The 27,378-nt window shown below is 53.2% G+C and overlaps 1 protein-coding gene across 2 annotated transcripts in view; it reads right to left on the bottom strand.

Moving 5' to 3' along the window:
• TMEM266 (transmembrane protein 266) overlaps positions 1–27,378 on the bottom strand; it is a 148,474-nt gene that overhangs the window by 10,837 nt on the left and 110,259 nt on the right. For both annotated transcript variants that reach the window (XM_003818970.5, XM_034939190.4), the window contains exons 7-9: positions 26,318–26,456; positions 21,768–21,883; positions 5,250–5,439 (exon numbers count right to left, since the gene is read on the bottom strand). In XM_003818970.5, coding sequence (XP_003819018.1) covers positions 5,250–5,439; positions 21,768–21,883; positions 26,318–26,456 — 445 coding nt within the window. The remainder of the gene's footprint in view (positions 1–5,249; positions 5,440–21,767; positions 21,884–26,317; positions 26,457–27,378) is intronic.

Genomic DNA, 27,378 nt, shown 5'->3' with positions numbered 1-27,378 from the left:
TCCATGAAGCCAGCCCTGATCACAGAAGTAACTTGTTCAAAGCCCAGTTGAAATTCAAACCCAGACCTCAGTTCTAAACCCATGTCCCTCCGGTTGCTTCAAATGCTACTTTGCCTAAGGCTCTTTCAGATCTAGTCCTACAGCCCTGGGGTTCCTGGGGTCCCCAGTGTCGCGGTCAGGCCCACACATTTAGAGGCCAGTGGAAAGCCTTGCCTTCATGATCAGCCAGGCCCGCTCCTCTCCAAGGACAAGCACTGGTGCCAGCTCAGCTCCCTCCCCTGGGGCTGCCCGGCAGAGGCAGGCACAGAGCAGGCTGGCCACATGCACCCCTGCGGCAGTGTCTCTGGATACTGCAGCAGCGTGGGGGACGCGAAGGTTCCCTGTGATATATGGTGAAATCCGTGGCACTCCCACCAGGGGCTGTAATTCATAAGTTATGGGCGAGCTTCAAGACTAATAAATTTGGGAGAGAAGTATTAACGACTACACAGGGGCACTGTGAACTTGGCAGGCCCCAAAGCCTGGAACTCTGCAGCCTAGGTTTTAAAAATGATTTGTGCTACAGCAAGTCTAAACAGAAGCTGCTTGGCGTTGTCTGACTGTGACCTGCTGGCAACTGTTGAGACTGTGGAGCTGCTTCCTCCTCATGGCTGGGGCTGGCACCCCGCCCTCCTGGGCTGCCCTCCCCCACCCTGCAAAACACACGGCCCTCCCGAGGCTCTGTGACTCACAGCTCATGTCTGTAGGTTAATCCCTGGATTGTCTGTGTCCTGTGCATGAGGTGGGCCTCAGAGCCTCGCTGGCCTGAAGGTCACAGTTAGTTAGCAACAAGCACTGCCCTTACTTCATCTCCAGAGTAGCCTACAGTGCTCTCAGCTTGTCCAGCCATAATTTCTAATGTCATGAAAATCCCTCCCTGGACACAGTTCCTGGTCAAGGAGAGATCAGCTGGGGGATGCCCTGTGTCCCTGGACCATGCGAGGCTGTGAATCATGCGTGTTCCTCGCCAGCCCTGTGTTCTGCCCTTTGCCTTGGAGGCATTGGCTTTGCTGTTGATGCTCTGGGGCTGGCTGTGAAACAATGTGCCTAGGCTGGGGCAGGCAGTATCCACAGAGCCGGGAGGTACCCAGGAGACACCCCAGAAGAAGCAGGGAAGAGTGGGCAGGGGGATCCCAGGGCTGGACAGAGAAGCATCTGCACCTGCTCCCAGGGTGTGTGTCTGGCACCTCTATGGGAGGCCTGGGCCTGCCCTATCCAGATATCCCCTACCTTAGTTTCCAGGAGGGTTAGCAGGGACACTGCAGACCCCGTGACATCCTGCTGGTGACACATAGCCTATCAGTTTCCCCCAAGTGGCCTTTGACTCTGACCTGCTTTCTCCCTTCTGCCCCTGCCTCCTCCTCCTCCTCCTGGAAGTTGCCCACTATGGGGGCTGCAGAGAGAGGAGGAGCAGGAGGGCCAGGCAGGACTGAAAGCTTCAGAGCACTCCTAGAATGTGCACGAGTATTTTAAAGGCTTGGTTTCTTTGTGGAACCTCCAAGCCCAGATCTTGGCTCCCCTGTGGGCTCAAATGTGGCATCTGGCGTTCAGGGTCTTATAGGTCATTGGCTGAGGGACAACAAGGGCTGTGCTGTTAGCTCTAAAGCCAATGACCCTGATGAGAGAGACAGAGGAGGTGCTGCGGAGAGCGGCTGTACCGGGAGTGCTTAGACCTGCAGAAAGAACAACACGGGGCAGGCCCAAGCCCCAGGTGAGTTGAGGTGCAGCCTCAAGATGGGCTGTGGGCAGAGCCAGGAGGCTGTCACAGAGGAAGATCCTGAAATGGGCTGAGATGGTAAATCCGCTCCTTTCATCCTTAGGAAGCCAGGCGAAGTGGGCAAAAGTTGCTCCCACCTTCCAGAAGAACTTTCAAAAAGAATAAGAAGGTGGATTCCACAAGCACAAGCCTAGGGGCTGAAAGCCAAGAGTGGGGTTTATGGGGTGGACTACTGCTGACTGGCCTCAGCTCCCAGAGAAGACGCAGGGCTCCACACCAGAACAAGTGATGTCAGACAGCCTTATTTTGTTCTTTGATCAGTTACCGGCTTGAAGATTACATTCAATGCAACAAACTCTATGGAGACCTGACTGAGGCAGGCCCTGAAGTAAGTTTAGAGGGGAGACACACATAAACGCTCCTGGCAGTGGGGCAGGATCCGGACCTGGGAGTCGGTGTAAGCTTGCCAGGGAAGGGTGTGGAGATCTGGGAGCTTACTCTAAGATGGGTTCTAAGCATGAAGAGAAGTCTGGTAGGCAGGTTGGGCCATCCCATGAACAGCATGCAGAGACTCAGAAACCGTACAGAACATTTACAGAACTAAAGGTTGTTCCATTCCTCCAGAATGAAAGGCAAGCTGGGGTGGAAGGAGATAAGGCTGGGGAAGCAGCCCGGGGCAAGATCGTCAGGGGTCTTATGTGCCTGCCCCCTCTTAAGGGTTGAATGGGTACCCCCTCTTCATTCACATGTTGAAGCCGTAACCCCGAGTACCTCAGAATGTGGTCTTACTTGGAAAGAAAGCGGTTGCAGATGTCATTAGTTAAGATGAGGTCCTTATATGACTGGGGCCCTTATAAAAAAGGGAAATCTAGACCCAGACATGTGCATAGAGAGGACGCCATGTGCAGATGAAGGCAGAGCAGGGTGATGCTACTGTAAGCCATGGATGCCGAGGATTGCCAGCCGCCACCAGGAGCCAGAGGGAGGCCTGGGACAGATTCTCACTCCCAGCCCCCAGAGGGAAGCAACCGTGCCCAACCTTGATCTCAGGTTCCAGCCCCCAGCACTGTGAGACAATACACTTCTCTAGTTTGTGCTAGCTAGTCTGTGGCATTTTGTTATGGTAGTCCTAGCAAACTAATCCACCAGCCTAAGGGGCGTGGGCTTTCTCCTGAGGGACACAGGGAACCAGGGAAGGCGGAAGTCGGGGAGTGGCATGAAAGATTTTGGAACAATCATGGTATGGTGGGGGAGGGGAGACTGCAGAGGGCAGGGAGCTGGGCAAGGTCCAGACATAACAAAGGCTGAACGATGAAGATGAAGAAGGGGGCTGTTTCAACTAATCAGGAATTGGCGATGGGTTGTGAATCAGGACCTACCAAGCCCTGGAGTAAAGGCAGGAATCAAACAAGCTACAGCTGGACGCTGATGATTGTGAAGTTCTGCACGAGGCTACAAAAAGCCTGTTGCCCAAGGCTGGGCTGCTGGGACACGTGGCTCAGCTGAGCTGTGTGGGGAGCACGTGAGACTGGGTCAGCTATGAGCTCAGCCAAGTGGTCCCCACAAACTCAGGAGCCTACTGGCTGCATCGTGGGGACCCGGGTCCAGGAAAAAAAAAGCAGTAGTGGCCCCCTCAACATTCTGCCCTGGGCTTGCAGCGCCCCAGTAATTGCATTCAGTTGTGGATATTACTCTGAGAGGGACCAAAACACTGGAGAGCTCTGGGAGGAGGCAGTACATCAAGAACTTGGAGAGCACGTCCCCGAAGATTGGCTGTGGGAATGCAGGTGATGGTCCCTGGAGGAGAAACAATCTCTAAACAGTCTCAGCTGGGATGGCACTGCCTGTGCGTGAAACCCACAGCTGGTGGGGAGGCAGGGGCAGGGGACCAGGCCTCAGTGCAGTCTGAGGAAGAATCTTCTTACAGGCAGAGCCATGTGGAGGTGGGGTGGGTTCCCCAGGGAGGTATGAAGCACTTACTCTTAGAGGAGGGCGACCTGAGGCTGCATGGCTCATGGCAGGGAGTTATAGAGGGGATTCTCACATCAGCTGAAGGGCTGGACCCAGAAATCCCCTCTAGCCCCCAAATCCTATGTTTCTAAGATCTGAAGATCTCTCAAAAGAGTGGCTGGACACAGTGGCTCATGCCTATAAACCCAGCACTTTCCATGGCTGAGGCAGGAGGATCCACTTGAGGCCAAGACTTTGAGACCAGCCTGGGCAACATAGCAAGACCCCACCTCTACAAAAATAAAAACATTAATTGGGTGAGATGGTGTACACCTATGATCCCAGCTACTCAGGAGGCTGAGGTGGGAGGATCACTTGAGCCCAGGAGTCTGAGGTGGCAGTGAACTATTATGAGACCACTGCACTCCAGGAGTGAGACCCTGTCTCCAAAAAAAAAAAAAGCAACCATTCGTTTCCCAAAAGCTGTTTGCAGTGTTGCAGTGCCTTACAGCCCTCAGAGCTTTCTCACACCCATCGGTTCCTCGTAAGTTCTGTGAGGCAGACAGAGCTGGAGTTAAGAGTCCATTTTACAGAAGGGAACACTGAAGCCTCCAGTCATGGAGCTGAGGAGTGGCAGAGGCTGGAGCTCAGGCCTCTTGCCTCCCCACCTGCTCAGCCTGCCCGGCTGCGTCCTCACTGCCCTGCAGGGGACACGGCATGCCAAGGCAGAGTGGCTCCTGGATGAAGCTGGGGTTTTGGGTCCCACAGCCCGAGTTCCCAGCCCAGTACCACCATTTCCTGGCTTGGGTGGCCCCGTGCAATTCCCGAAACCTCTGAGCCTCGCAGCAGCCCTGTGAGGAAGCCTCAGTACTGCTCCTATTTGACAGCTGGCAAAACTAAGGCCCCAAGAGAGTCCCATCACATAACTGGCTGATAGAAGAGTTGGGATTTGAATCTCGAAATAACTCCCTTCCATACAGGACCCTACCCTGGGCTATCGCTCGTGTTCCCATCTCCACCAACATCACCGTCTCGTGAATTCTCACCGTCTGCAAGGCTCAAGCTCTGGGCTGCTGTGGCCCCGGGCCTGGACTTGTTTGGGCCCCAGTAGGTGGTAGTCCAGTAGGAAGCCCCAGACCTCTGTCTGGAAGCCTGGCCCTGCCACTTATTAGCGATGCACCTTTGGACGGCTTTCCTGGGTCTCGGTTTCTTCAGCCATACAACAGAAAAGTCACACCTCCTCCTCCGGCTACCGCGAGGACAGGGAAGACACCACACACAACGCACGCCAGTGGCCACAGGCATGAAATGGGGACGAGTCATTTCTAGTTTGGGTCGGTGGCTGGACTACATGCTCTCTCCTGGGCTCTGACAGGCAGTACCGAGGCTACTGATCTGAGCGTGTCCCCCAATCACGAGTGAAGGAGGGGCACACACCTGAAAGGAACCCCATCCACTCTGCGCACAGTCCCGGGGCGCGAGAGGGAGGCGAGGGGGATCCCCGGCCGTGACACTCTGGGGCCGGGTGGAGACCCGGGCTTACCTTGCGAGGGCTGCAGCTCCTCCACGACGCTCTCGGCCGCCGTCTCCTCGTCCCAGGTGCCGGCCTCCAACACTTTGAAGCGGCTGCGCGGCTGGCTGAGCACGTGCGGGGCCTGGAGCGCCGCTTCGCGCTCGGCAGCCAGGTCTAGGTCCTGCTGCGCCAGGTGCGCGCGCAGCTGCCGGATCTCAAACTGCGGAGGGAGACGGGCAAGGCTGAATCAGCGGCGAGGGGCCGGCGGGGGCCTCCAGCCTGACCTCTGGGCGCTTTGCTCCTGCATGGGGGCGGGGTGGGGAGGACTGGGCTGAGCCTCCCGCAGCTGGATGATTCCTTAGGAATCTCCCAGCATCGCGGTTCGCAAGAGCTTCTTAGGGTTGCGGAGCCTTTTCCAACCTGTGCGATCCTGCGTCTCAGGTGCCTTGCAGTCTGGCCCCCATCTCACGGATGCCCGGGAGAGGAAACACAACGTGTTTCCTTTGTGGAAAGGCCACTGGACGGGGAGTCAGGAGCCCTGGGTGCAAATTCAGTTCTAGCTCTTCGCCCAGATGTGTGACCCCAAGGGGTGCTCGACAACATGAAAGCCTCTTTCAGAACAGGAAACCTCAGGACACCCAGGGCCCGCGTCCCAGCCTGGGGGACCCCATCCTGGCGTCACTGCCCGCTGGTCTGAACTCTGGCTCGTTTTCTCCACGAGGAGGCACCCAGGACCAGACCGATTCAGTCCAAGCCGTGTGGCTTCCTGGCCCTGTGGCCTTGAGCAAGTCCCGTCACCTCTCCAGCCTAAGTTTCCTTTTCTGTAAAATGGGGTTTTCACCTCTTTGAGGACTTGGGTTGCTTCCTCTTAAGGGCTTTCTCCCAGATGGCGTGGCAGCCTATTTGAATTTCCTGCATTGCACTTATCACCTTCTGATATTATTGTGTATTTAATGTTTTGTTGATTTTACTTTTACGAAGGTAAAGTACACTCACAGCTGAAAGCATTCACGAACAATAGGGTGGCCAGGCAGCAACCTGGCCTTGTAAAAGCTGCACACATTTTAATTTTGTTTTACTTTCTGTTGGGGAAAGCTTCTTGGAAAGGCTTCCAGATACCTCTTGGGTTTGTGGCTGAGATGGCTGTTCACGCGCCAGGGCCTTCATGGGACATCTGGGCCAACGAGGAGTTTGGGTCTGACACTGCAGGTCCCGGCCGCGGGCTCGCGGGAAGGAGAGCCTTCACCGCCACCTAGTGTTCCCCGCACGCCTCGCACCGCTTCTAAACGGAGCGAGTCGGGAGGGCGGACAGAGAAATACCACGCCCGGGTGCCCTGCCTAAGAGGTTACCTACTTACCAATGCCGCGCAAATGCACCTCGCCAGCCCTGACCCCTCAAACTGGGGTGTCAGACTCTCACCGCCAATGCCTCCACGACAGTATCACTTTCACAGGAGTTGCAAAATCAATCTGGTCAAAGCAGGACTCCTCACTGTCTCTCCCAACCTGTTCCTCAAGTGTTTTTATCTCATTTTAGCTGGAGCCAAAAATGCAGTCACCTTCCTTGCTTCATCCCTTTCCCCCACCCCAACATCCCATCCATCCCCCAAGTCCAGCAGCTATCCCGCCTCCCTCCACCTCCACTGCCAGCTCTGGCCCCTACAGCCGTGGCTTCTGCGTCCCTCTGCCATCACTCCAACAGGACTCAGGGGGACTCTCCCACACCCAGGTCAGATCATGACACTCCTGTCCATAAACCTCGATGGTTCGCCACCCCACCTGGGAGATAGCCCGAGCTCCTTAGCTTTGGCTTACAAAGCACGTGCACCATCTGGCCCTGCCCACCTGACCAACTTGTCTCATCCTCTCTCCCGTGACCTGACCCCAAGACGCAATCCTTCTTCTGGTTCTGTAAAGATACCAAGCATGCGCTGGTCTCAGGGCCGTGTTCTCAGCTGCTTCCTCTGTCCCAGATCACATGGTGGCCCCCCTCAGAGGGGCCTTCCCTGACCCACCACCTAGGGCAGCCCCCCAGGCAGTCAGTCGCATCAGCCTATCTGAATTCTCTGCATTGAACTTATCACCTTCTGATATTATTGTGTATTTATTTTAATATTTTGTTGATTTTACTTTTATGAAAGTAAAACACATACAACTAAAAGCATTCACCAACAACAGGGTGGCCAGGCAGCAACCTGGCACTGGACAGCCTCCCAATGTCAGTGTCTATAGGTTCGGTCTCTGGGACTGCAGGTTTTCAGCTTCCTGCCTGAGGCTATAATTTTGGTTGCCTCTGTGCTGGGAGTAGGGCAGGGGAATAGGGCAGAGGGTCCCACGGGGGAAAGATTTTCATTTAATCCTCATTTTCAGCCCTCCACCTTTCCCCAGGTCCCTGCCTAACCCAGTGCCCACATGCAGAGCCCCCTGGTTCATTTTCTCCCAAGGACAAACCCCTTGACTCTTGCAGGGTGGGGGAGCTCAGTCTCCTGGCCATGCAGGATTTGGGAGGGTGTCTTGGGATCTCAAATACTATGCATGCAGACCTTTAGCCACCCCCACCCAGTGTCAGCTTCACACTACACCCCCTTCCTCCCAGACTCTCAGGGGTTCCGAGGGGAAAAGTACCCCATTTCCCTCACTGTCCTCCTCTGTGAGCACTTTAGTGACACATTCCCCACTCTGTTCAATCAGTTACCACTTTCTTGTCTAGTCTCCATTTCCCCCCAATTCACTAAAACCTCTTTCCTCTTTGTCCTGATGGACAAGACTTAAAGAGACCTTCCTTCCCTCCTTCTTTCCTTCCTTCCTTCCTTCCTCCCTCCCTCCCTCCCTTCCTTCTTTCTCTGCTCCCTCTTTCTTTTTTTGAGACAAGTTTGTCATGATGGACAGAGACCTACCCTTCCTTTCTCCCTTCCTCCCTTCCTCCCTTCCTTCTTTCCTTCCTCCCTTCCTTCCTTCCCTCCTTCCCTTCCTCCCTCCCTCCTTTCTCTTTCTCTGTCTTTTTCTTTCTTTCTTTTCTGAGACAAGGTTTTACTCTGTCTGCCACACTAAAGTGCAGTGGCATGATCATAGCTCACTGCAGCCTTGTACTCATGGGTTCAAGTGATCCTCCCACCTCAGCCTCCTGAGTAACTGGGACGACAGGCACATGCCCGGCTAAGTTTTTTATTTTTATATTTTGTAGGGACAAGATATATTTTGTAGGGTCTTGCCATGTTGCCCAGACTGGTCTCAAACTTCTGCACTCAAGCAATCCTCCACCTTCCTCAGCCTCCCAAAGTGCTGGGATTACAGGTGTGAGCCACTGTACTTGTCCAAGAGATAGTTTCTTAATTCTTATGCATTTATGATTTTGTTCTTTACTATCATTCCATTGGGGTTTGGGGAAGGAAATCAGATAAATATTTGTGATCATGCTTGATATGGTTTGGCTGTGTCCCCACCCAAATCTCATCTCGAATTGTAGTTCCCATAATCCCCATTTGTCGTGGGAGGGACCCAGTGGGAGGTGATTGAATCTTGGGGGTGGTTACTCCCATGCTTTCTCATGATAGTGAGTGAATTCTCACAAGATCTGATGGTTTAGTTTTTGTTTGTTTGTTTGTTTTTCAGACAGTCTTGCTCTGTCACCCGGGCTGGAGTAAATGGCATCATCTCGGCTCACTGAAACCTCTGTCTCGTGGGTTCAAGTGATTCTCCTGCCTCAGCCTCCCAAGTAGCTGGGACTACAGGCATGTGCCACCACACCCAGCTAATTTTTGTATTTTTAGTAGAGACAGGGTTTCACCATGTTGGCCAGGCTGGTCTCGAACTCCTGACCTCATGATCTGCCTGCCTCAATCTGATGGCTTTATAAGGGGCTTTTCCCCCTTTTGCTTGACACTTCTCCTTGCTGCTGCCATGTGAAGAAGGACGTGTTTGCTTCCCCTTCTGCCATGATTGTGAGTTTCCTGAGGCCTCCCCAGCCATGCAGAACTGTGAGTCAATTAAACCTCTTTCCTTTATAAATTACCCAGTCTTGGGTATGTCTTTATTAGCAGCGTGAAAACAAACCACCATTTTTAAAGGATTATCAGTTACCTCTTGTTCAGCCCCCAGTGGTGTTCCAGTGGGGCGGGGTGGGGGGGGAAGGCATACTCCTAGCATGGCTGATTTCAAGCTACCAACAAGACGCCCTGGGGGAAATGTGCACAATGGGTTCTCGTGAGCAAGTGAGAGCACCAGCACACCCCTGCCACCCTCCATCCCCAGGAGAATATCATCTGCGAACCAACAGGGGTCTTATCTGTTGTGTTGCCTGGTATGCAAGAAGCATTCAATAAACATTGCTGAATACATGAACAAATCAATGCAGGAAACCAGTTAGCCTGTTCAACTCCCTGGCTTCAGACTGGGCCCTAAATCCAACCACCAATTGAGCTGCACCCCTGTCCCAAAGTTAAGACAAAGACTGAGGCCTCATGCTGGCTATGCAATGAGCCCTGACCCTGATCACACACTGAGCCCAATGCTGGTCACAGACTCAGCCCTAACTTTGGGCTCACACTGGGCTCAGACACTGAACCTCAACAACCCAGCACTTAAAACACTCAAAGGTGGCTGGAGGGCTCACAGAGTGAGAAAGCGAGGCTAGCTCATTATAGGGCAGCCTTTATGTGCAGGATGACAGGGTGCAAGCCAACCCTCTGGCAGCAAGGTCTCAGAGGCGACTGAAGGCCCATAAGGCAACCCTCCCAAGCTCTGCTGGGGGAGCCCCTCCTGCCCTGCTGATCTGAACCTCCCATGGGCACACCCAGCCCACTTTCTCCAAGGCCACTCATCGAGGCCTGCAGGCCTGCTAATGGCTTCCTGGCTGCTCTGAAGGGATGCATTATTGATGGCTTGTAATTGATATGGAGCTGCCCAAGAGTGTCCCGCTGGAATTCAGGCCAAGACAGCCAGAGGCCAGGGCTTGCCCAGCCCCAGGCCCACATGTGCAGACGTAGGCACATACACAGAAGCAAGTTTCAGCTAAAGAGATGAACTCCAAGTGTGTGGCAGTTCTCACATTCATTCATTCATTCAGTAGGAAGTCAAGTAAACCATGGTGGGGCGATGTTAACATTCTGTTACAGGTTTTGGAATGAAAATGCCTTTCTCAGCTTGCAGGTAAAACCTAGATAGCCCCAACAAGGGGGGCTGTCAGCTGCATTGCAGGGAACAAGTCGCCTCCGAGAGCCAAGCACAGCCCTGGGCTGGTACTTATGGCAGGGGAGGCATAGTGTGTACAAGGGCCAGAGGGCCAGAAGGTAAGGGGCTGGGGAGCTCAGCTGGGGCCCCACCAGGCAGAGCCTGGAGCCACAGTAAGATGTTTTAAAGAACAACCAGAAACCACTGGAATCCTCCAAACAGAAGGGTGGAGTGGTGGGAGTGGTGGTACACAGTGATCCAGATGGGCATTTTGAAAGGACCATGCTGACTGCAGAATGGAGAACAGATTGGATGGGGCCAGAGTGGATATAGGAATGCCAGGTGGGAGGCTACTGCAGCAGTCCATGCCAGAGACGAGTAGGTAGGGACGAAGGTGGAGACAGATATAAGAGGAGGGATAAGAGAATTACCTCGGAGGTGCGATATCAGCACATGGCATGGACTGGAATGGCGGTGAGGGAGAGGACAACCTGCTTAGGGGACAGATTTTGGCAAGCTTCACACCCAGAGGGTGTGGGGTGACTGGAAGCTGTCCATCTTGCCCTGAGAAGGAATGACTGACTCCTCAGAGGGGAAGCACACATGGGCAAAATGGCTGTTGGCCCAGTCACAGGCTGGGACAGCCCAGGGGAGCTTCAGGAGGTGCTAGCGGGACCCTCAGAGCTGGGCTCCTGGCTCCTCCTATGCTTATCATGGCCACATGTGCCTCCACAGTGTTTCCCAGGGGCCCTAGGACATTGGGGCCTCATGAGTCAGATGGGGAACTGAGGCCCGGAGGTGGGAAGGAGCCTCCTGTGCTGGGAGGGAGGATGGGGAAAAGGCCAGGACCACATGGTGCTTCAGAAGCAAAGCAGGGGCCACAGCCCACGCCCCTGGCTTCTAGCCCCCAAGACCTTGAGCCAGGGAACTTGCAGCCTTATAAGCAAGATGGAAGTGACTCAGCCCAACAGAATCCAGGGCAGCTTGATGGTAGCAGGGGCCAGGAGAACAGAAAGTCACCAGAGGGAAAAGCAGGGGCTGGAGGCTGAGCTCTTGGCCCATCACCCCTCCCTTGCCCTGACTTTGGGTGAGCCTCTTTTCTTCCCCGGGCCTCGGTTTCACTGTGTGTCCAATAAGGCAAATGGACTCACTGAATTCCAAGTCAATGACGAGCTCTGTACCAGCTCCAGGACCCCACCTGGAGGGAATGACGTGTAAGTGCAGTTAAGGCTTGCTGCTGTCTTGAGGGCCATCCCCTACTCCCTGCCAAAATGCCCCATTCCCAGAGAACCATCTCTTCAGAGAAGGATAACAGAATCCACAACCTCTAAAATGCATCATCAATGATGTGCAGCACACCATGAGAATCATTCATCATGCAAATAAGCAGAAAAACATGTGGTTATCAAGCCATAAAACAGTTAATAGAAGCTGACCTGGGTAAATATTTGAGTGAACAGACAAGGACTTCAAAATAACTACAATTAATATGTTAACAAAAATAGGGGAGAAAGACAGACAAAATGAGCATAGTGTTTCAGCAGAGAGACTCTATAAAAAGAATCAAATCAAACTTTTAGAATCTTGATATACAGTATCTGAAATTGAGTAGTTGGCTGGATGGGTTTAACAGGAGATTGGACATAGTAGGGTTGTTGAAGACAGGTCTATAGAAAAATATCAAAACTTACAGCCATTAAAAAAGGAGACGGAGAGAGAGAGAGAATGAATAGTGGAGCAGAGTAGGATCTAAGAGAAACGTGAGACATAACCAAATGGCCTCAGGTACAACTGGAGCTCCAAGAGGAGACGAATGAGACAGGTGCAATGAGTAAAGAAACCATGGCCAAGAACTTCCCAAATCTAATAAAAAACATCAATCCGCAAATTTAAGAAACTCCTAAGCAGAATAAATACCAAAAAACCCCACAGAAATCCACACAGAAGCACCTTGCAGTCAAACTGCTGAAAACAGGAAGAAACACAATAGGACGGGGCTCCCCAGGGCTCACACGGGCCTGTGCCTTAGGAAAAGAAGGTGCACAGTGGCTTCGATGAAGCAAATCTTCCATTGGCAAATGGGCCCGGTGGGAAAAAAAAAGACCATCCCTAGGCTTGGGAAGAATTAAAGTGCAGTCACAGCCCCATTTAGTGCACATCATTAGCTAAGTATTTCTAATCAGATAACCTGCCCAGATCATCTGGGATCCACAGGGAAGCCCGCAGTATGCATTACTGGAGTGAGTCAGGCCCCTTCCATCGGGGCCGGGCTTTTTTAATGCAAGCCCAGGAGGGGTCAGACCCACTGGGGCGGCAGGACGGGCACACCCAGCGCTTCTCCGCCTTTAATGGTCCGGTTGCGGAGTCCAAGTGACACGGGCCTTGTCCTGATCAATGCACACTTTGGCCAGAAGCTCGATGGTATCTAATGCAATAGCAGTAATTCTGCTCCATCCTATTAGTGCTGTCTGCACAGACTGCCCTGCCTTCAAACCCATCTGCTGTTGGGATAGCATCCAATGTTTATTTCCATTAGTTTCGCCATTGTTGGTAACAATAAAAATCAGGAGACAGTTGCAAACTAATGATTTAGGAGCAGAGTAAAGCTGAGATCAACCTTGGCCCCTTTCCATCCACTGTGAAGATGACTGGTAGTTGGCCATAAATTTAAATTATGGCAAAAGGATAACATAAGTTATTCCTCTGATGGCTGATTTTATCAGCTAAATAGGCTTGTCATTAAAGCTATCAGCTGTTTTACAAATCACTTCCCATCTTAAAAAAAATTTCACTTTCCACAGTGGAGATCCTGAATAATCCAGGTAACAAAGGCTATTGTGCTGAGCTGGGGACTTGTGGCCTCTGTAGGAAAAGAAGGAGCTCTCTGGAATGAGCCAGCCTCAAGCCCCGTCCCTGGAGCCAGCATGGAACCACGGCTTTATTCCTGCTATTCCTGCCCTTTGGCCCCTTTTCTGAGCTGCTAGCCCAGCCTCAAAAGCGAGTGACCTACGCAGAGCCATTGGCATTCTCTCAGGGGTCCAGAAAACCAGGGGACAATGGGGTCCAGCGAGAGGCCTGGATGGGGAGATGGGCCCTGGCTCCCAATCAGACCACCCACCACCTCCCACGTCTGCTCTGGCTCCTCCACGTGAAAGACAGCGAAGGGGATGGAGGGGGGGGCGTGACAGCTTCCTCTCCCCACATCTTCCTCCATCAGAAATGCCTACAGCTTGCAGGGTCAAGATTATCATCTTGTTTCTTCAGGAAAACAGGCCAGGGAGGCATGGCATTCCCCCAGGAAAGACTTTGATAAGTGTGGCTGTGCCGCCTGCTGTGGTGGAACCGGGGAAAGGGCAGGGAATGTTGTGAGCCCATTGGCCTTGTTTTATGGGTTGGGTGACTGTGCAGGCGACTGTTTTCTTCTTGGGCACAAAGACCACTTCTGACAGCATCTGGTGCCCCTAGTTGGTGCTGTGCAACTGACTCTTGCCAATAAAACGGGGGCACAGCAATGTCACCATTTTCAGTCCTGGCCAATAAAAACCTGCTGTGCCCAATTCCCCAGCCTCACTTTCCTATCCACTGACTGGAGAAGACTCCGAGGACTTGGAGGAAGAAGGATCGGCCGGGCTTGGTGGCTCCCACCTGTAATCCCAGCACTTTGGGAGGCCGAGGTGGGTGGATCACTTGAGGTCAGGAGTTCGAGACCAGCCTGGCCAACATGGTGAAACCCCATCTCTACTAAAAATACAAAAATTAGCCAGGCGTGGTGACACATGCCTGTAATCCCAGCTACTCGGGAGGCTGAGGCAGGAGAATCGCTTGAACCCAGGAGGCAGGGGTTGCAGTGAGCCGAGATCATGTCACTGCACTCCAGCCTGGGCCACAGAGCGAGACTCCATCTCAAAAAAAAAAAAAAAAAAAAAAAAAAGCCACAAAATGGAAGCAGCCTGGAGGCCTGAGTGACTTGTGTGGAACAGAGGGTCCCTCCACCCTGCCCCATTGCAACCTGCATTGGAGTATGATGAGAGTGACAAATGTACTCCTCCTGTGTCAGGACTCAGATTTCTGGATTTGCTGGATGCAACAACTGGTGTTACTCACCCTAACTATCAGTGACTCAGGCAGATGCCTCTTTCTGGCACAGGGAAATGGACACTGAAGCCTTGGGTTTCTTTCCTAGTCCCTCCATGAAAAACTACAGGATCTGGCCAAAGAATAGCCTCTCTGAGCCTCAGTCTTTCCATGTGAAGGGATTAATAGTACCCAGCCTGCCAACTTTCACCAGCAAAGGAAAAATGAGCTAAAACATGACAGTGCATTTGTGAATGAGCAACCATCATATAGATACATTTAGTAGTTTTTTTGTTTGTTTGTTTTTTTGTGACTGAGTCTCGCTCTGTCACCCAGGCTGGAGTGCAGTGGCATGATCTCGGCTCACTGTAAGCTCTGCCTCCCAGGTTCATGCCATTCTCCTGCCTCAGCCTCCTGAGTAGCTGGGACCACAGGCACCCGCCACCACGCCCGGCTAATTTTTTATATATTTTTTTTAGTAGAGACGAGGTTTCATCGTGTTAGCCAGGATGGTCTCGACCTCCTGACCTCGTGATCTGCCCGCCTCGGCCTCCCAAAGTGCTGGGATTACAGGTGTGAGCCACCGCACCCGACCTCTTTTTTTTAACCCTTACTGAAAGCCTCCAGCAGGCCAGATTTAATTTGATGCATATGGCATCCACACGATGTAGGCCTTGTTACCTCCAATTTTCCCAATGAGAAGCTGAGGCTCAGGGGTTAAAGGGAAGATGACTGGTCACTGGTGGGGCTGAGGTTTGAATCTGGCTTGCTGGCTCCCCGAATAAGAGGATTCTTTCCACTCCTCCAAGCTCCCCGACAAGGGACTCACCTTTCCCAAGGTCTAAGGATGTCCTAAGGGGCTCACAGGTCCCACTGGTCTCCTTGGAGGCTGGACCTTGAGTCACCCTGGATTGAGCCTCATATCCCTCAGTATTTTGCCAATGATCTCAGGGTGAATGGTGCTGAGGAAGCAGAATGTCAGAGAAGAGAAACTAACTTCCACAGTGGGCCAGGTCAGATCATACTATTTGGTGCCAAAGGCTGTTACCAGGCTTAAACATGAAAGAGCGGGTGTAACGGAGACTTCAGAATGTGTTTCGGAACTAGAGCGAGATCCCACGCATGGAGGTACATAAAACCTCAGAGGTGGTTTCGCGAGATGAGTCAGAAGAGTATATCGTTGCATTGATTTAACTGCTGCATCTAAAATGGCTTTGGTTTCTGAAGCAGCCAAGACAGAGAGAGAGACAAGGCATCCACACCGTCTCTCTGAAGGGCAGCCTCTAGCATCGTGACTTTGGAATCCATCTGTGTACCAGCGAGCTTAACTCGTCATGAAATTCTGGCCAAGATCCACCCCTCACCAAAAACAAACAAACAAACAAAAAGAATGGAAAAGAACTTCCACCTAAGGAATTGAGGAATTGCTGAATTCAGGGGTCAGAAGCCATGTGCTTCTATCACAGCAGTGGGGAGTCTGGAAGGGACTGCAGAAGGCATGGCCAGGGCTTTGGAATGGTATGACTGACCAGCAGAGAGACCTCCTCCCCTCCCGGGATCCTCTAGGCACCCCTCCCCAGGTAGGAATCTGTTAAGGATGAGGTGTGTCCACAACCAGAAGAGATCATAGGAATGAGGGAAGCAGTGAAGCCTGTTTCCCTGTCAAAGCCAGAGGGCCAGTGTGATCCAGGAGGGAAGGCACTGGAATGAGCGACAAGAGACCTGTTTTCTTCCTGGCCTCATAACTGCTGTGCCACGTTGGGCCCACCTCTCCCTTTCTCTGAGCCTCAGATGCCCCATTTGCCAAATCCTGGATTGGGCCAGCTGCCCTCCCCAGGGACCTTTCATCTGTTATAGAAGGTGATTCTGGTGCACCTTGCATGTGGGCCTGTGACAAGAAATGAACTGCCGTGTAGCACAGACGGTGAAATGAATCAGATATTCATGCAAGAAACTGGCCAACAGGCTCACCTGAGAGTCTCCACAGGGTCACGGTAAGAAGCAATGTAATCTTTCTTAAAAAGTTAAGATGGGCTGGGTGCGGTGGCTCATGCCTGTAATCACAGCACTTTGGGAGGGTGAGGCGGGTGGATCACCTGAGGTCAGGAGTTTGAGACCAGCCTGGTCAACATGGTGAAACCCCGTCTCTACTAAAAATACAAAAATTAGCTGGGCATGGTGGCAGGTGCCTGTAATCCCAGCTACCCGGGAAGCTGAGGCAGGAGAATCTCTTGAACCCAGGAGGCGGAGGTTGCAGTGAGCCAAGATGGCGCCACTACACTCCAGCCTGGGTGACAGAGTGAGACTCAGTTCCAAAAAAAAAAAGTTAAGATGAAGAAACAGAGAGTAACTGTGCAGTGGAGACACCTGACCCACGCTGCCCCAGCCGGGTGATCCAGGCCGCATCACGGTGAGAAGTCACGTGGCCAGTGTGTCCTCTTGATGTGAGACAATAAGAATGGCACTTTCCTTCTGCAGTCTTCCTCCCAAAACCCACAACCCCAGGCTTACCCTGGGAAAAACATCAGACGAATCCCAACAGAGGGGCATCCTGTAAAACAAAAACACCCGACCAGTGCTCCCCAAAACCCTTCAGGTCATCAGAAACAAAGTCTGAGAAATCGCCACAGCCAGGAGGAGCCTAAGCCTACTGAATGCGACGTGGAGCAAATAGAGGACATAACAGATTAAATACTAAGAAAACCTGAGTACCGTATCAATGTGGGTTTGTTCATTGTAACAAATGATACTAGTGTATGATGTTAATGATGGGCAGCCGGGCACAAGGGATACAGGGAACTCTGCACCTGCTTCACTATTTTTTGGTCAATATAAAACTGTTCTAAAAAATAAAGTTTATTTTTTTAAAAAGAGCTGGGTGAAGTTGTGGCAAATAGTTGAAATAGTTGTACAAACACACCCCAGCAAGAGAGCAAGGGAGTGAAAAGCATTTTTTTGTTTTGTTTTGTTTTGTTTTGTTTTGTTTTGTTTTAGAGACAGTCTTGCTCTGTGGCCCAGGCTGGAGTGCAGTGGTGTCATTACAGCTCATTGCAGCCTCAAACTTCTGGCCTCAAGCAGTCCTCCTGCCTCAGCCTTCCAAAGCACTGGGATTACAGGTGTGAGCCATCGCGCCAGGCCAGGTGTTGTATTTAAACTGGGACCCTAACACATTTCATTGGTAAATGTCAATTTTTCAGGCAGCATATGTGAATTCAGTTTGGAAATGTCTTCATTATACTCTGAGAATTCCAGCAAGGAGACAGCAAGAGTTTGTCACAAGGAATACTAGACTGTCCTGGAATGGGGTTGGGGGCTGCCATTGAGACAGCTGAGGAGAGCCAGGTCTGTGCCTGCAGTATAAAATACCCCATGCATAATCTGATCAATGTTTTTGCTGAGTGCTAAGTGCCATGAGTAGGAAAAAGGAGGCTCAACGTGATGGGCTGGAAAAGAACAGTGTTCACAGTTAGGACACCTGGTTCTATGCCCCCCTGGACTAGCTGTGTGCCCCCAAGGCGAGCTGCCACTGCTCAGTTTTCTTATTTGTAAAATGGGTGTGTGGGGCAGGTGTGGTGGGGCTGGTGGACTTCGGGGTCCACACCCATTAGTTGCTACCCATCATGTGTCAGGCTTTAGGCTACGATCTCATCACCATCCTTCAAGGATTCTATTACTACACCCATTTTTCAGATTAGGAAAACCAAGGCCCATAGATGTCCCATTAATGCCCAAAGCCACAAGGCCAGTAAGTGTTCTAAAGAGAGACACACCTGGGTTCGAAGCCAGCTCAAAGTCTATTTAGAACCAAGTCTATTCTCAACCATTCCATGGGCTGCTGTCTCCAAGGGTCTAGCCATCTCTGACATTCCAGGGCCCACAGTCTCATTTCCTCCAGGGTATCTGTTACCCAGTCAAGTCTCAAACCAGGTCTGAAAATACAGCTGCAAGTGAGGCATCTGTCTGCTTCGCTCTGTGGAGTGGGCACCACCGACTCCAGGAGAGCAGCCCTCCTGGTCCCTCTGGCCAGGCAGCCCCCCACCCTCCCCGGTGGCCCCACTGGGAGTCCAGCCTGTCTAGCCCTTTCTGCTGTCTTAACTAAGATGACAGGCTTCAGGTGTTTTTTAAATTAAAATGGTTCGTTTCTGTTCATCTCTTTTCCAGATGTCGCTACCTAGAGGGAATCTGTCTTTATTTATTGGCTCTTTCCTGTGCAGAATGCAAGGGAGTCTCCCTCCGGCTGAGACCCCCGGGAAGGAGGCCACATGTGGAGGTGACTTGAACCAGGACGGCAGGAACCTGGGGTCCCCGGGGGGCTCCGGACAGAGGTCATGGTGGAAACCCTGGGAGGTGGGGTTGCCGTTAGGATTTTCTCCTGGCCACGTGGCGCATGTGTGGCTGAGGTGAGGTGTGCGGCAGGGTCAGCGCGTTCCCTGCTGGGCTGGGAGGCTGCGAATTTATGAGGGGCGGATGCAGCCCTGTGTCCGTGTCTTTCACGTTGCCAACTGCAGTGAAGTAGAGCATTTGTTTTCCTATTCAACAGCAGAATGAGAACTGCCTGATCGGCTTCCAGTCGCTTTCTGGATGACACCCTGCACTTTACTTTCCCCACTTCCCTGCAGCCCCCTCTGCCTAAAGCCCAGCTTCTCTCACCTTCTTCTCCAGCCTCTGTCCCCAGTCTTCCTGTCTCCACCCTGCCCTCTCCATCCAGCCTCCAACGGCAGCCGGAAGGCTCCATCAACAACTCACATCTGAGCAGATCCCCCAGTCCTGCTTTTAATCCTTCAGGCTTCCTCTGTCCCAGCAGGATAAAGCCCAAACTCTCTGGTCAGCCACAGAGCCCCTTCCCAAGCCTGTCCCCAATCCTACTGCCTCCCTCTGCTCACCCTCTAAATGGCCCCGAACCCCCGGGGCACTGCACCCACTCGCACACCCCACACTGTTCCCTCTGCCTGGCAGCCTTCTCCCCAGGGCTCTGCTCCACATCAGCTCCTCTGGAAAGCTTTCCCCATCCTGGCCTGCAGAGCCCGGGACGTGCCCGTGTGATACAGGCATTGCACCAGATTTCCACTGCCTATTTATGGGCTGCCAAACCCCCTGAGTCACCCAGAGCCCCGTGAGGACGAGGGTCACACCCTGTCCTAGGCGGCATCCGCATGCCCGGCACAAGCCCAGCACAGAGCAGCTCTGGACGGTGCTGGCTGACCACGCGATATGGCAAGAGAATGAATGAAGCTGATGCCAGCTCCTCAGGAAGGGAATGCTTCTCTTCCTAGTCTAGGATTCCATAGCCTGCCCTGCTCTCGGGACACCTTGGACAACATGCCCCTGAGGGCCATGTCCCCTGATGACCCCTCTTGTCACGCATAGGCATTCTGTGCGAAACGAAAGGTCATAGTGTTCCCAAAGCAGATAAAAAGATTGGTTTCCTGACAGACATTCCGAGGGGATGATTCTGAAGACACTGTGTGCGTGTTCCTGTGGGGACATTTCCCAGGATCACTTTGTTGTGACATTCCACAGACGTGTCCCCCACCCCAAAACTGTGAGAGGCTGGGGTTGGTCGAGGAGCCAAGAGGTACAGTGAATATGCATTTACCAAGACCCGCAACAGAATACACATTTACCAAGACCCACGACATACACTGAATACACATTTACCAAGACCCACGACATACACTGAATACACATTGACCAAGACCTACAATATGCAGAGTGCTGGCTGGGGCCGGATGTGAGTTGGACTAAGGCTTGCCTTCAGGGGGCATCTATTTCAGTGGGAAGAGCTGCCCCAGGCGTAAAGGAGCACTGACCATGGCAGTGAGTGCCCAGTGCCCTGTGAATGTGGACAAGTGAGGGCTGCTGCAGGGCTAGGGGAGGAGGTGCAGAGGCTACTGGCGGGGGGAGCATGCTCTGTAGAGAGGCCAGGACTTGAATTAGACAGACAGAGCTTGCAAGGGGCGGGGATTCAGGCAAGGGGCACAGCGCAACCAAAACCCAAGAGGTGGCATGGCACAGGGCTTGTCAAAATGACAGGTGACTCCACTTGGCACAGTCGGGGTGTTTATGCACCAGACACATGAGAGAGGAGGTCGATGGGACGGGCAGACACATAGTGGGCCTGTACGCCACGTGAGACCTCAACCCTGAGACCACCTTGGAGACTGCCTGGGCACCCAGCAATGGGGGAGGAATAGGGAGCCCAGGGGTGCCCATCCTCACTGCACTGCAAGCCAGAAGGGCTCAGTGCCCACATCAATATGCAGCCACGGGCATTCCTCCACTTTCACTGGCAGGACATGGGCTGAAAGACAGCCCGTGAAGAACTCGCCTGGCCCTGGGCACAGAGAGCCACAGGCTTAGCGTCTCTGGCTTGCGCAGCTGGGGGCAGTGGCCCTGTCCTCTCCCCAGAATCCATCGGGCAGAATGGGAATGACCATGCATGTCATTTGGACCATCCCCCGCATTCCCACCACCTTGCCAGTCCCCTCAGTAGCATTCCCACCTTACATCCTGGGACCGGACCCTTCCCTGCACACCGAGCTGCGCTTCTACAGAGCTCTCAGCCTTGCTGCGGGATCCAGCAGCCACCCCCTCCTGAGTACCCCAATCCCCCTCCTCTGAACTCCTCTGTCCCACTCACATGGGAGCAGCCACCTCATCTTACAGAGGGAGGAACTGAGGGCAGAGGGGTGGCCCGACTTGGCCGGAGTCCGGCGGGGTGGGAGCAGCAGGGCTAGGCCTTGAATGCAGGTCTCTGGATTCCCGACAGGGTGCCCCCGGCCCAGCTGCCAGTCCCCCTTGCCTCTGCTGAGCCCATCCTTGCAGGGCCCACCACCTGCCTCTCTGAGTCTGCATCACATCTCCTGGAGGGTAGAGAGCACCGCTAGCACCTTTCTGGGGCCCTGGGCGTCCCGCGTGGCAATGGGCATACCATGGTGCCCAGCAACCCTCAGCAGACAGAATTAGCCACTGGCTTTAGAGACCGACCATGTCTCCGAGAAGACTCTGATGAACTGAGGGGGCGACTTGGCAGACTCAGGTTGGGGAGCTGAAGAGTCACCGTGCTACAGTGGAAAGAACCCTGGCCTGGGAGTCAGGGTTGAGTCCATGCCTGGCTGGGCTATACATCAGTGACCCTGGAGACGTGTCCCCTTCTCTGGGCTTCAGGTTCCCCATGAGTCCAACAAGGGGCTGGAGGAACTCCCTGACCTCTGGTGCCCCTGCAGCTCTAGCAACCCATAGCTTTAGGCACTACCAGTGTCCCCAGCAAGACCACGGACAGAGCCGAAAGTGGCAGTGCATTACCCCTTGCTCTTGACAGATCTGCGTCAGCCTCTCCAGCTGCTCGTCTTGGATGACCTTGGCCTTCTCGTACTGCTGGATAACCATCTCCATCTCCAGCTTCACTGGCAGGACGTAGGCTGGAAGACAGAGACAGCCCTGTAAAGAATTCAGCAGTGGCAGGGCTTGGACTGGGGAAGGGCGGGCCCAGCATTCAGGCAGCAGCAGGTTCGAGGCCCTGGGCCATTTCTGTGGATCTAGAAGGGGAAATGTCCAGGTACCCGACAGCATCCAGAAAGTACAGAGGGCCACAACCTTCGCTCATGGTGTCCAGGGTAGCTGTTTTCCTGTTTTCCATAGTGCTAGAACCCATACTTTTGGGCTGTGTGCACAGCTGCCTGGAATAAAGACTATTTTCCAGCCTCCTTTGCAGCTATGGGTGGCCACAAGACCACCTTCTGGACCATAGGATGCTAGTGGAGGTGGCATGCAGCAGCTGCAGGAGCCTTCTTCACAAAGGAGCTGGGGCCAGTGAGGATGGGGCGGCCCTGGCTGGAGCCTGCACACACTGGCGGAAAGGAAAACGGTGCAACCACTTAGGGAAACGGTTTGTCCGTTTTTCAGAGTGTTAAACAGAGAGTGACCATATGACCCAGAAATTCCATTCCTAGGTACCTTAGGGGAAGGAAAACGTGTCTACACAAAACTCACACATGAGCATTCATAACAGCATTATTCCTAACAGTCAAAAAGTAGACATAACCCAAATGTTCATCAGCCGATGAATGCGTGAATAAACTGTGGTCTAGCCATGCAGTGGAGTACTACTTGGCAATGAAAAGGGGTGCAGTCCCACCACCAGCCACAACACAGATGAGCCTCGAACACATAATGCTAAATCAGAGTGGCCAGCAGAGAAAAACCACATGTCACATGATTCCATTTATATGAAATGTAATGGAACAGAACAGGCAACTCTATAGAGATGGAAAGCAGCTTAGTGCTTACCTAGGGCTGAGGCGGACATGGGAAGTGACTCTGATGAGTGTAGGCTTTCTCTTTGGAGTCATGAAAACACTCCAGACTTAGATTTTTTGGTGATGGCTGCAGAACTCTGAATATACTAGAAACCACTGAATTGTGAACTTTTATTTTGAGATGGAATCTTGCTGTCACCCAGGCTGGAGTGGAGTGGGCGATCTCAGCTCATTGCAACCTCCACCTCCCAAGTTCAAGTGATTCTCCAGCCTCAGCCTCCCGAGCAGCTGGGATTACAGGCACCCGCCACCACGCCTGGCTAATTTTTGTATTTTTAGTAGAGATGGGATTTCACCACGTTGGCCAGGCTGGTCTCAAACTCCTGACCTCTAGTGATCCACCCGCCTCAGCCTCCCAAAGTGCTGGAATTACAGGCATGAGCTACCATGCCTGGCTGAATTGTGGACTTTAAATGGGTGGATTTTATGGCATGTGAATTATATTTGGATGAAGATGTTTAAAATGAGAAGGCAGTGGGCCTTCCTTTTGCCTCTTTATCCTCTTCCCTTCCTCCTTCTTGGCTAGGATGAGGATGTGATAGTTGGCATGGAAGCAGCCATCTTGGACCATGAGGTGGCTTTGAAAAGTAGGCTAAGTGCAGCAGAGCAACAAAACAGAAAAACAGAAGGAGCCTGGGCTCTTGACTACAGGGAGTAAGTGACTGTAGTCAAGGCCATATCTGTCTTGGACCACCTTCCCACAGACCTCTTTTTTTTTTTTTTGAGACAGAGTCTCACCCTGTCACCCAGGCTGGAGTGCAGTGACATGATCTCAGCTCACTGCAACCCCTACCTCCTGGGTTCAAGCGATTCTCATGCCTCAGCCTCCCCAGTAGCTAGGATTACAGGCATGCGCCACCACACTCAGCTAATTTTTATATTTGTAGTAGAGACGGGGTTTCACAGTGTTGACCAGGCTGGTCTCAAACTCCTGCCCTCAGGTGATCTGCCTGCCTCAGCCTCCCAAAATGCTGGGATTACAGGCATGAGCCACCATGCCTGGCCTGCAGACCTTCACGTGAATGAAATACGCTTCTGTGTTAAGACACTGTTATTCTGAGTCTCTGTTACTCAGATGATCCTATTTATAACGGATATAGTGAGACCCAGAAGAGAAAGCCTGGCCTCTGAGGTTGAGGGCCCTGTGCTCCAACAGCCAGCAGTAGTCCCACGGACACCTCCCTTGGTGGTTCTGTGGGTTCAGAGTAGCTCTGGGCTCCTGGAAGTCTCAGTGTCCACTCCTGACTTTAACGCAGCCTTTCTCCTCACACTGTTCCCACACCCCTCAAAACCCAGCCCTTCCTGACTCTTCAGAAGCCTCGGTCACATGCCTCTCTTGCCCCTGATTTCTAGAACCCTCCACATTTCCTCTCTCCAAGTCTCCTTTCCACCCACAGCCTCTGCACCTCCAGATGTTTCCTGGCTGTTGCAGGAATCAGCAGAGAAGAGACATTGGGACTTTTCTGCTTGCTTCCAGACTTGAGGACCGGCCACGTGTCCCTGAGACCCATCTCCAGGTCCGGAGGCCGCCCCAAGCTGCCGCTGCCTCCTCAAATCTCTGCTGAAGCCAGTTCACACCCAGGGTTAATTTGCAAGAGTAGCAAATTAACGCCCATCTGTTCACCAGCACGTCTCTCTCCTGAGGCTCCCGGTAGCTCCGTGATGCCTGATGTGTCAGGAAAAGGGCGGGACAGCTGGGAAGAGCGTCACAAAGGGGGGTCTCAAAATCCATTAGTCTGAGGGTGTGCAGCTGTCCACAGCTGGAAGAAAGACCCAGAAGGCGCTGTTCCTGCCCTGAGCGGGGGTGGATGTTCTCATGGACAGAGCCAAGAACAGGGCCCTGAGCAGACTGCAGGGAGTGAGCAGCCGAAAGAGCGCTGGTGGGTGTCAGGGGTCTTAGGCTCCACTTCTGGTTCTGAGCCTGATTCACTATGTGACCCTCATCCTTCTTGGCCTCAGTTTCCCCATCTGTCAAATGAGGGGAGTGAACCAGGTGATCTCCCAGAGCCTTCCCAGCCTTCCGAAGGCTTCTGAAGTGAGACCCAAACACATTCCAGTTTGATGAAGATTCCCTACTGGGGGATCCCTGACAAGATGGCAGCATCTTCATCAGGACCAAATCCCACAGTGTTCGCAGGGTGGAACATAGGGTGAGGCCCAGGGAGAGGGAGCCCACCCTGAGGGTGACAGCTTCTGCCTTGCACCTGCGTGGCAAATGCTGGCGGACTATTCTCATGGCTTCAATTTTTATCATCTGCAATCAAAATTCAGGGCTGGAAAAGACCATAGCATCTATCCCAGTGGTTTTAAAACTGTGCTCCAGAAGGCCTGGCAGTTTCTTAGAGGTGCCTCAGAGGGCAAGGGAGAAGGCAAGTAGGTGGGCTGTGAGGCCCCTCCACTCTAAGTCAACCAAAGCAGCTCCACTTGCAATCTCTTTTACAGACTGGGTACGATTTTGCTGAAGAAAGGGCTTTGCTGTCAACCAAACCAAACCAAACCAACAAAACATCCTGGGAACCACTGTCTATACAACCTCCTGGTCACTCTAGGGGGACCTCTCTTGGAGGCTGACCAGCCCACTATGAGTGGCTCTGTTCCTTATCTGGCTGAGGTGGGGTGGGCCTCTTCTTCCTGTCCTCAGGGACCAAGGACACCCTCTGGAGCCCAGCGACTTGAGTCTTCCCCCTTCCATAAGATGACTTCAGTGTCCTGCCTCTGTCGTCATCCTCTGGGTCACCCCCCACCCCCAGTATCCTGCACCATTCTTCAGGGGTGGGTTTTCTGTCCCCCATGTCCTCTGGGCCACACACTCTGGTCTGTCACCACCTTCTGGAAACACAGGAGCCACCCAGGTCAGGGCACAGCTTTCCAGACAAGAGTGGCCCAGTGGGGTGGCAATGATAAAGCAATGACAAAGGAGTGGACCAGATGCTTTCTGCAAATGGAGACCCAGGGATGGAAAGGCATGTCACTAAAGATGACAGAAGCACATGCCAAAAGCCAGCCCCTGCCAGCAGCTCCCTTCTCTACTTGTTTGCAGGTCAATGGGCTTGTGGGCAGCCAGATTGTCCTTGGTGGACTCAAAGGTGAGACAAAGCCTGCAGGGAGCAAGGCCTTGACTAGATGACCTGGATAGAGCCAGTGGTGAGGCTGGCGGCCATTGGGGAGGCAGCAGCAGGTGTGCATCGAGACACCCAGGGTGTAAAAGTCTGCTCCTTCCAGAATGGCAGGCCCTGCTCTAAGGCCTTGCATGGGGGCTGGCCCCCCCCAGGCTCACAGTAAACAGCTGCATGGGAATGAACACATGGCCCCTAAATGGGAAGTGGAAAGCTCAGCGTGTACGTGCGACACCCTGGCAGTGTGCGTGAACGTGTGATGGCGAGTGAGCAGGGACACCTGGCCCCTCTCCCTGCCGACAGTTTCACCTTCCGTCCTGACGCCAGTAGGGTGTACCCCCATCACATGGCATCTCCTCTCAGTTGAAAGCCCCAGTTTCTGGAGCAGCCCCACTGACCACACCCCCCTCGGGCCACTCACCATCAATGACCCTCTTCACCCTCCAGATCCGGAGCATGATGATGAGGCTGATGGCGTCCCAGGGGCTCCTGGGTCCATTGGCCACAGTGGATGCCACCATCGGAGCCAAAGATAGGATGATCACAGCCCCGTCAAACACCTGTGAGAGGAGGCCCATTTCAGTGCCCTGGGCCCTGCCGTGTGTCCGGGACCAGGGGTCAGTCAGGCAAAGCAGCTGGTGCTGCCCAACTTTTCCAGCAGCCCGGGCCCCCACCAGAAGGCCACCCCACCCCTGGTGGCCCCTCCTGACCCTCCTGAGTCTTTAGGGGCCTCCTCTTCCTAGACGTTCTCCTGAATGCACTCTGTCCTCCAAGTGACCTCAGCCCATCCCCAGCCCTTAGTTTAGATGGCCTTGGGCTGTCTTGCCCCTTCTCAAGATAGGGCCTGCATCCTGTATCCCAGGCCCTGGGCAGAGGCCAAGCTGGATCCCTCCCTGGCAGGGCAGGGGCTGAAGGCAGGCTCAGGGTGCCTCCTTCCTCAAGGGGAACAGGAGCCCGGAACCCGCATCTCAGCTGTGTCCAGCGCAGAGTCTCTAACCCTCCAGCGGGACAGGGCTAGGCGAGAAGTGGGCCCAGCCTGCACAATGAAGCCCTGGGCCCTGCCCTTCCGTCCACCTGCTCCAGCCTGGCCGCGTTCTGAGCCATCCATCGGCCAGGCCCACTGTGTCAGATCCCAGCACTGAGCCAAAGAGGCTGAAATATAGATGGAGAGGTGAGGAAGGAGTGGGCAGCAGATCTGACCGCCTTGCCTGGTCTGTGTGCACAACACTGCCAGCGACAGCCAGGCCTCCCTGACCTCATCCCACCCACCACACCCACGCGTGTGGCGGGAAGCAGAACGGAAACCCAGCCTGAGAAGCACGTTGACAGTTTCCCGCTCAGCTTTCCATTTAGGGTGGATTTATTTGTTTTAAAACACATTTCAAAAGCTTTTCAAATTGATTCAAATTGTAAAATTTTGCAGAACTTCAAGGAGTTCTGCATTCCTTTTAACATTCTAAATGAATGTTTCAGAACATTCCT

Source organism: Pan paniscus, chromosome 16 (genome assembly GCF_029289425.2).
Source record: "Pan paniscus chromosome 16, NHGRI_mPanPan1-v2.0_pri, whole genome shotgun sequence".
Classification (NCBI taxonomy): Eukaryota; Metazoa; Chordata; class Mammalia; order Primates; family Hominidae; genus Pan; species Pan paniscus.
The sequence above is the reverse complement of the archived record's forward strand: the minus strand, read 5'-3'. Positions and strand labels throughout refer to the sequence as shown.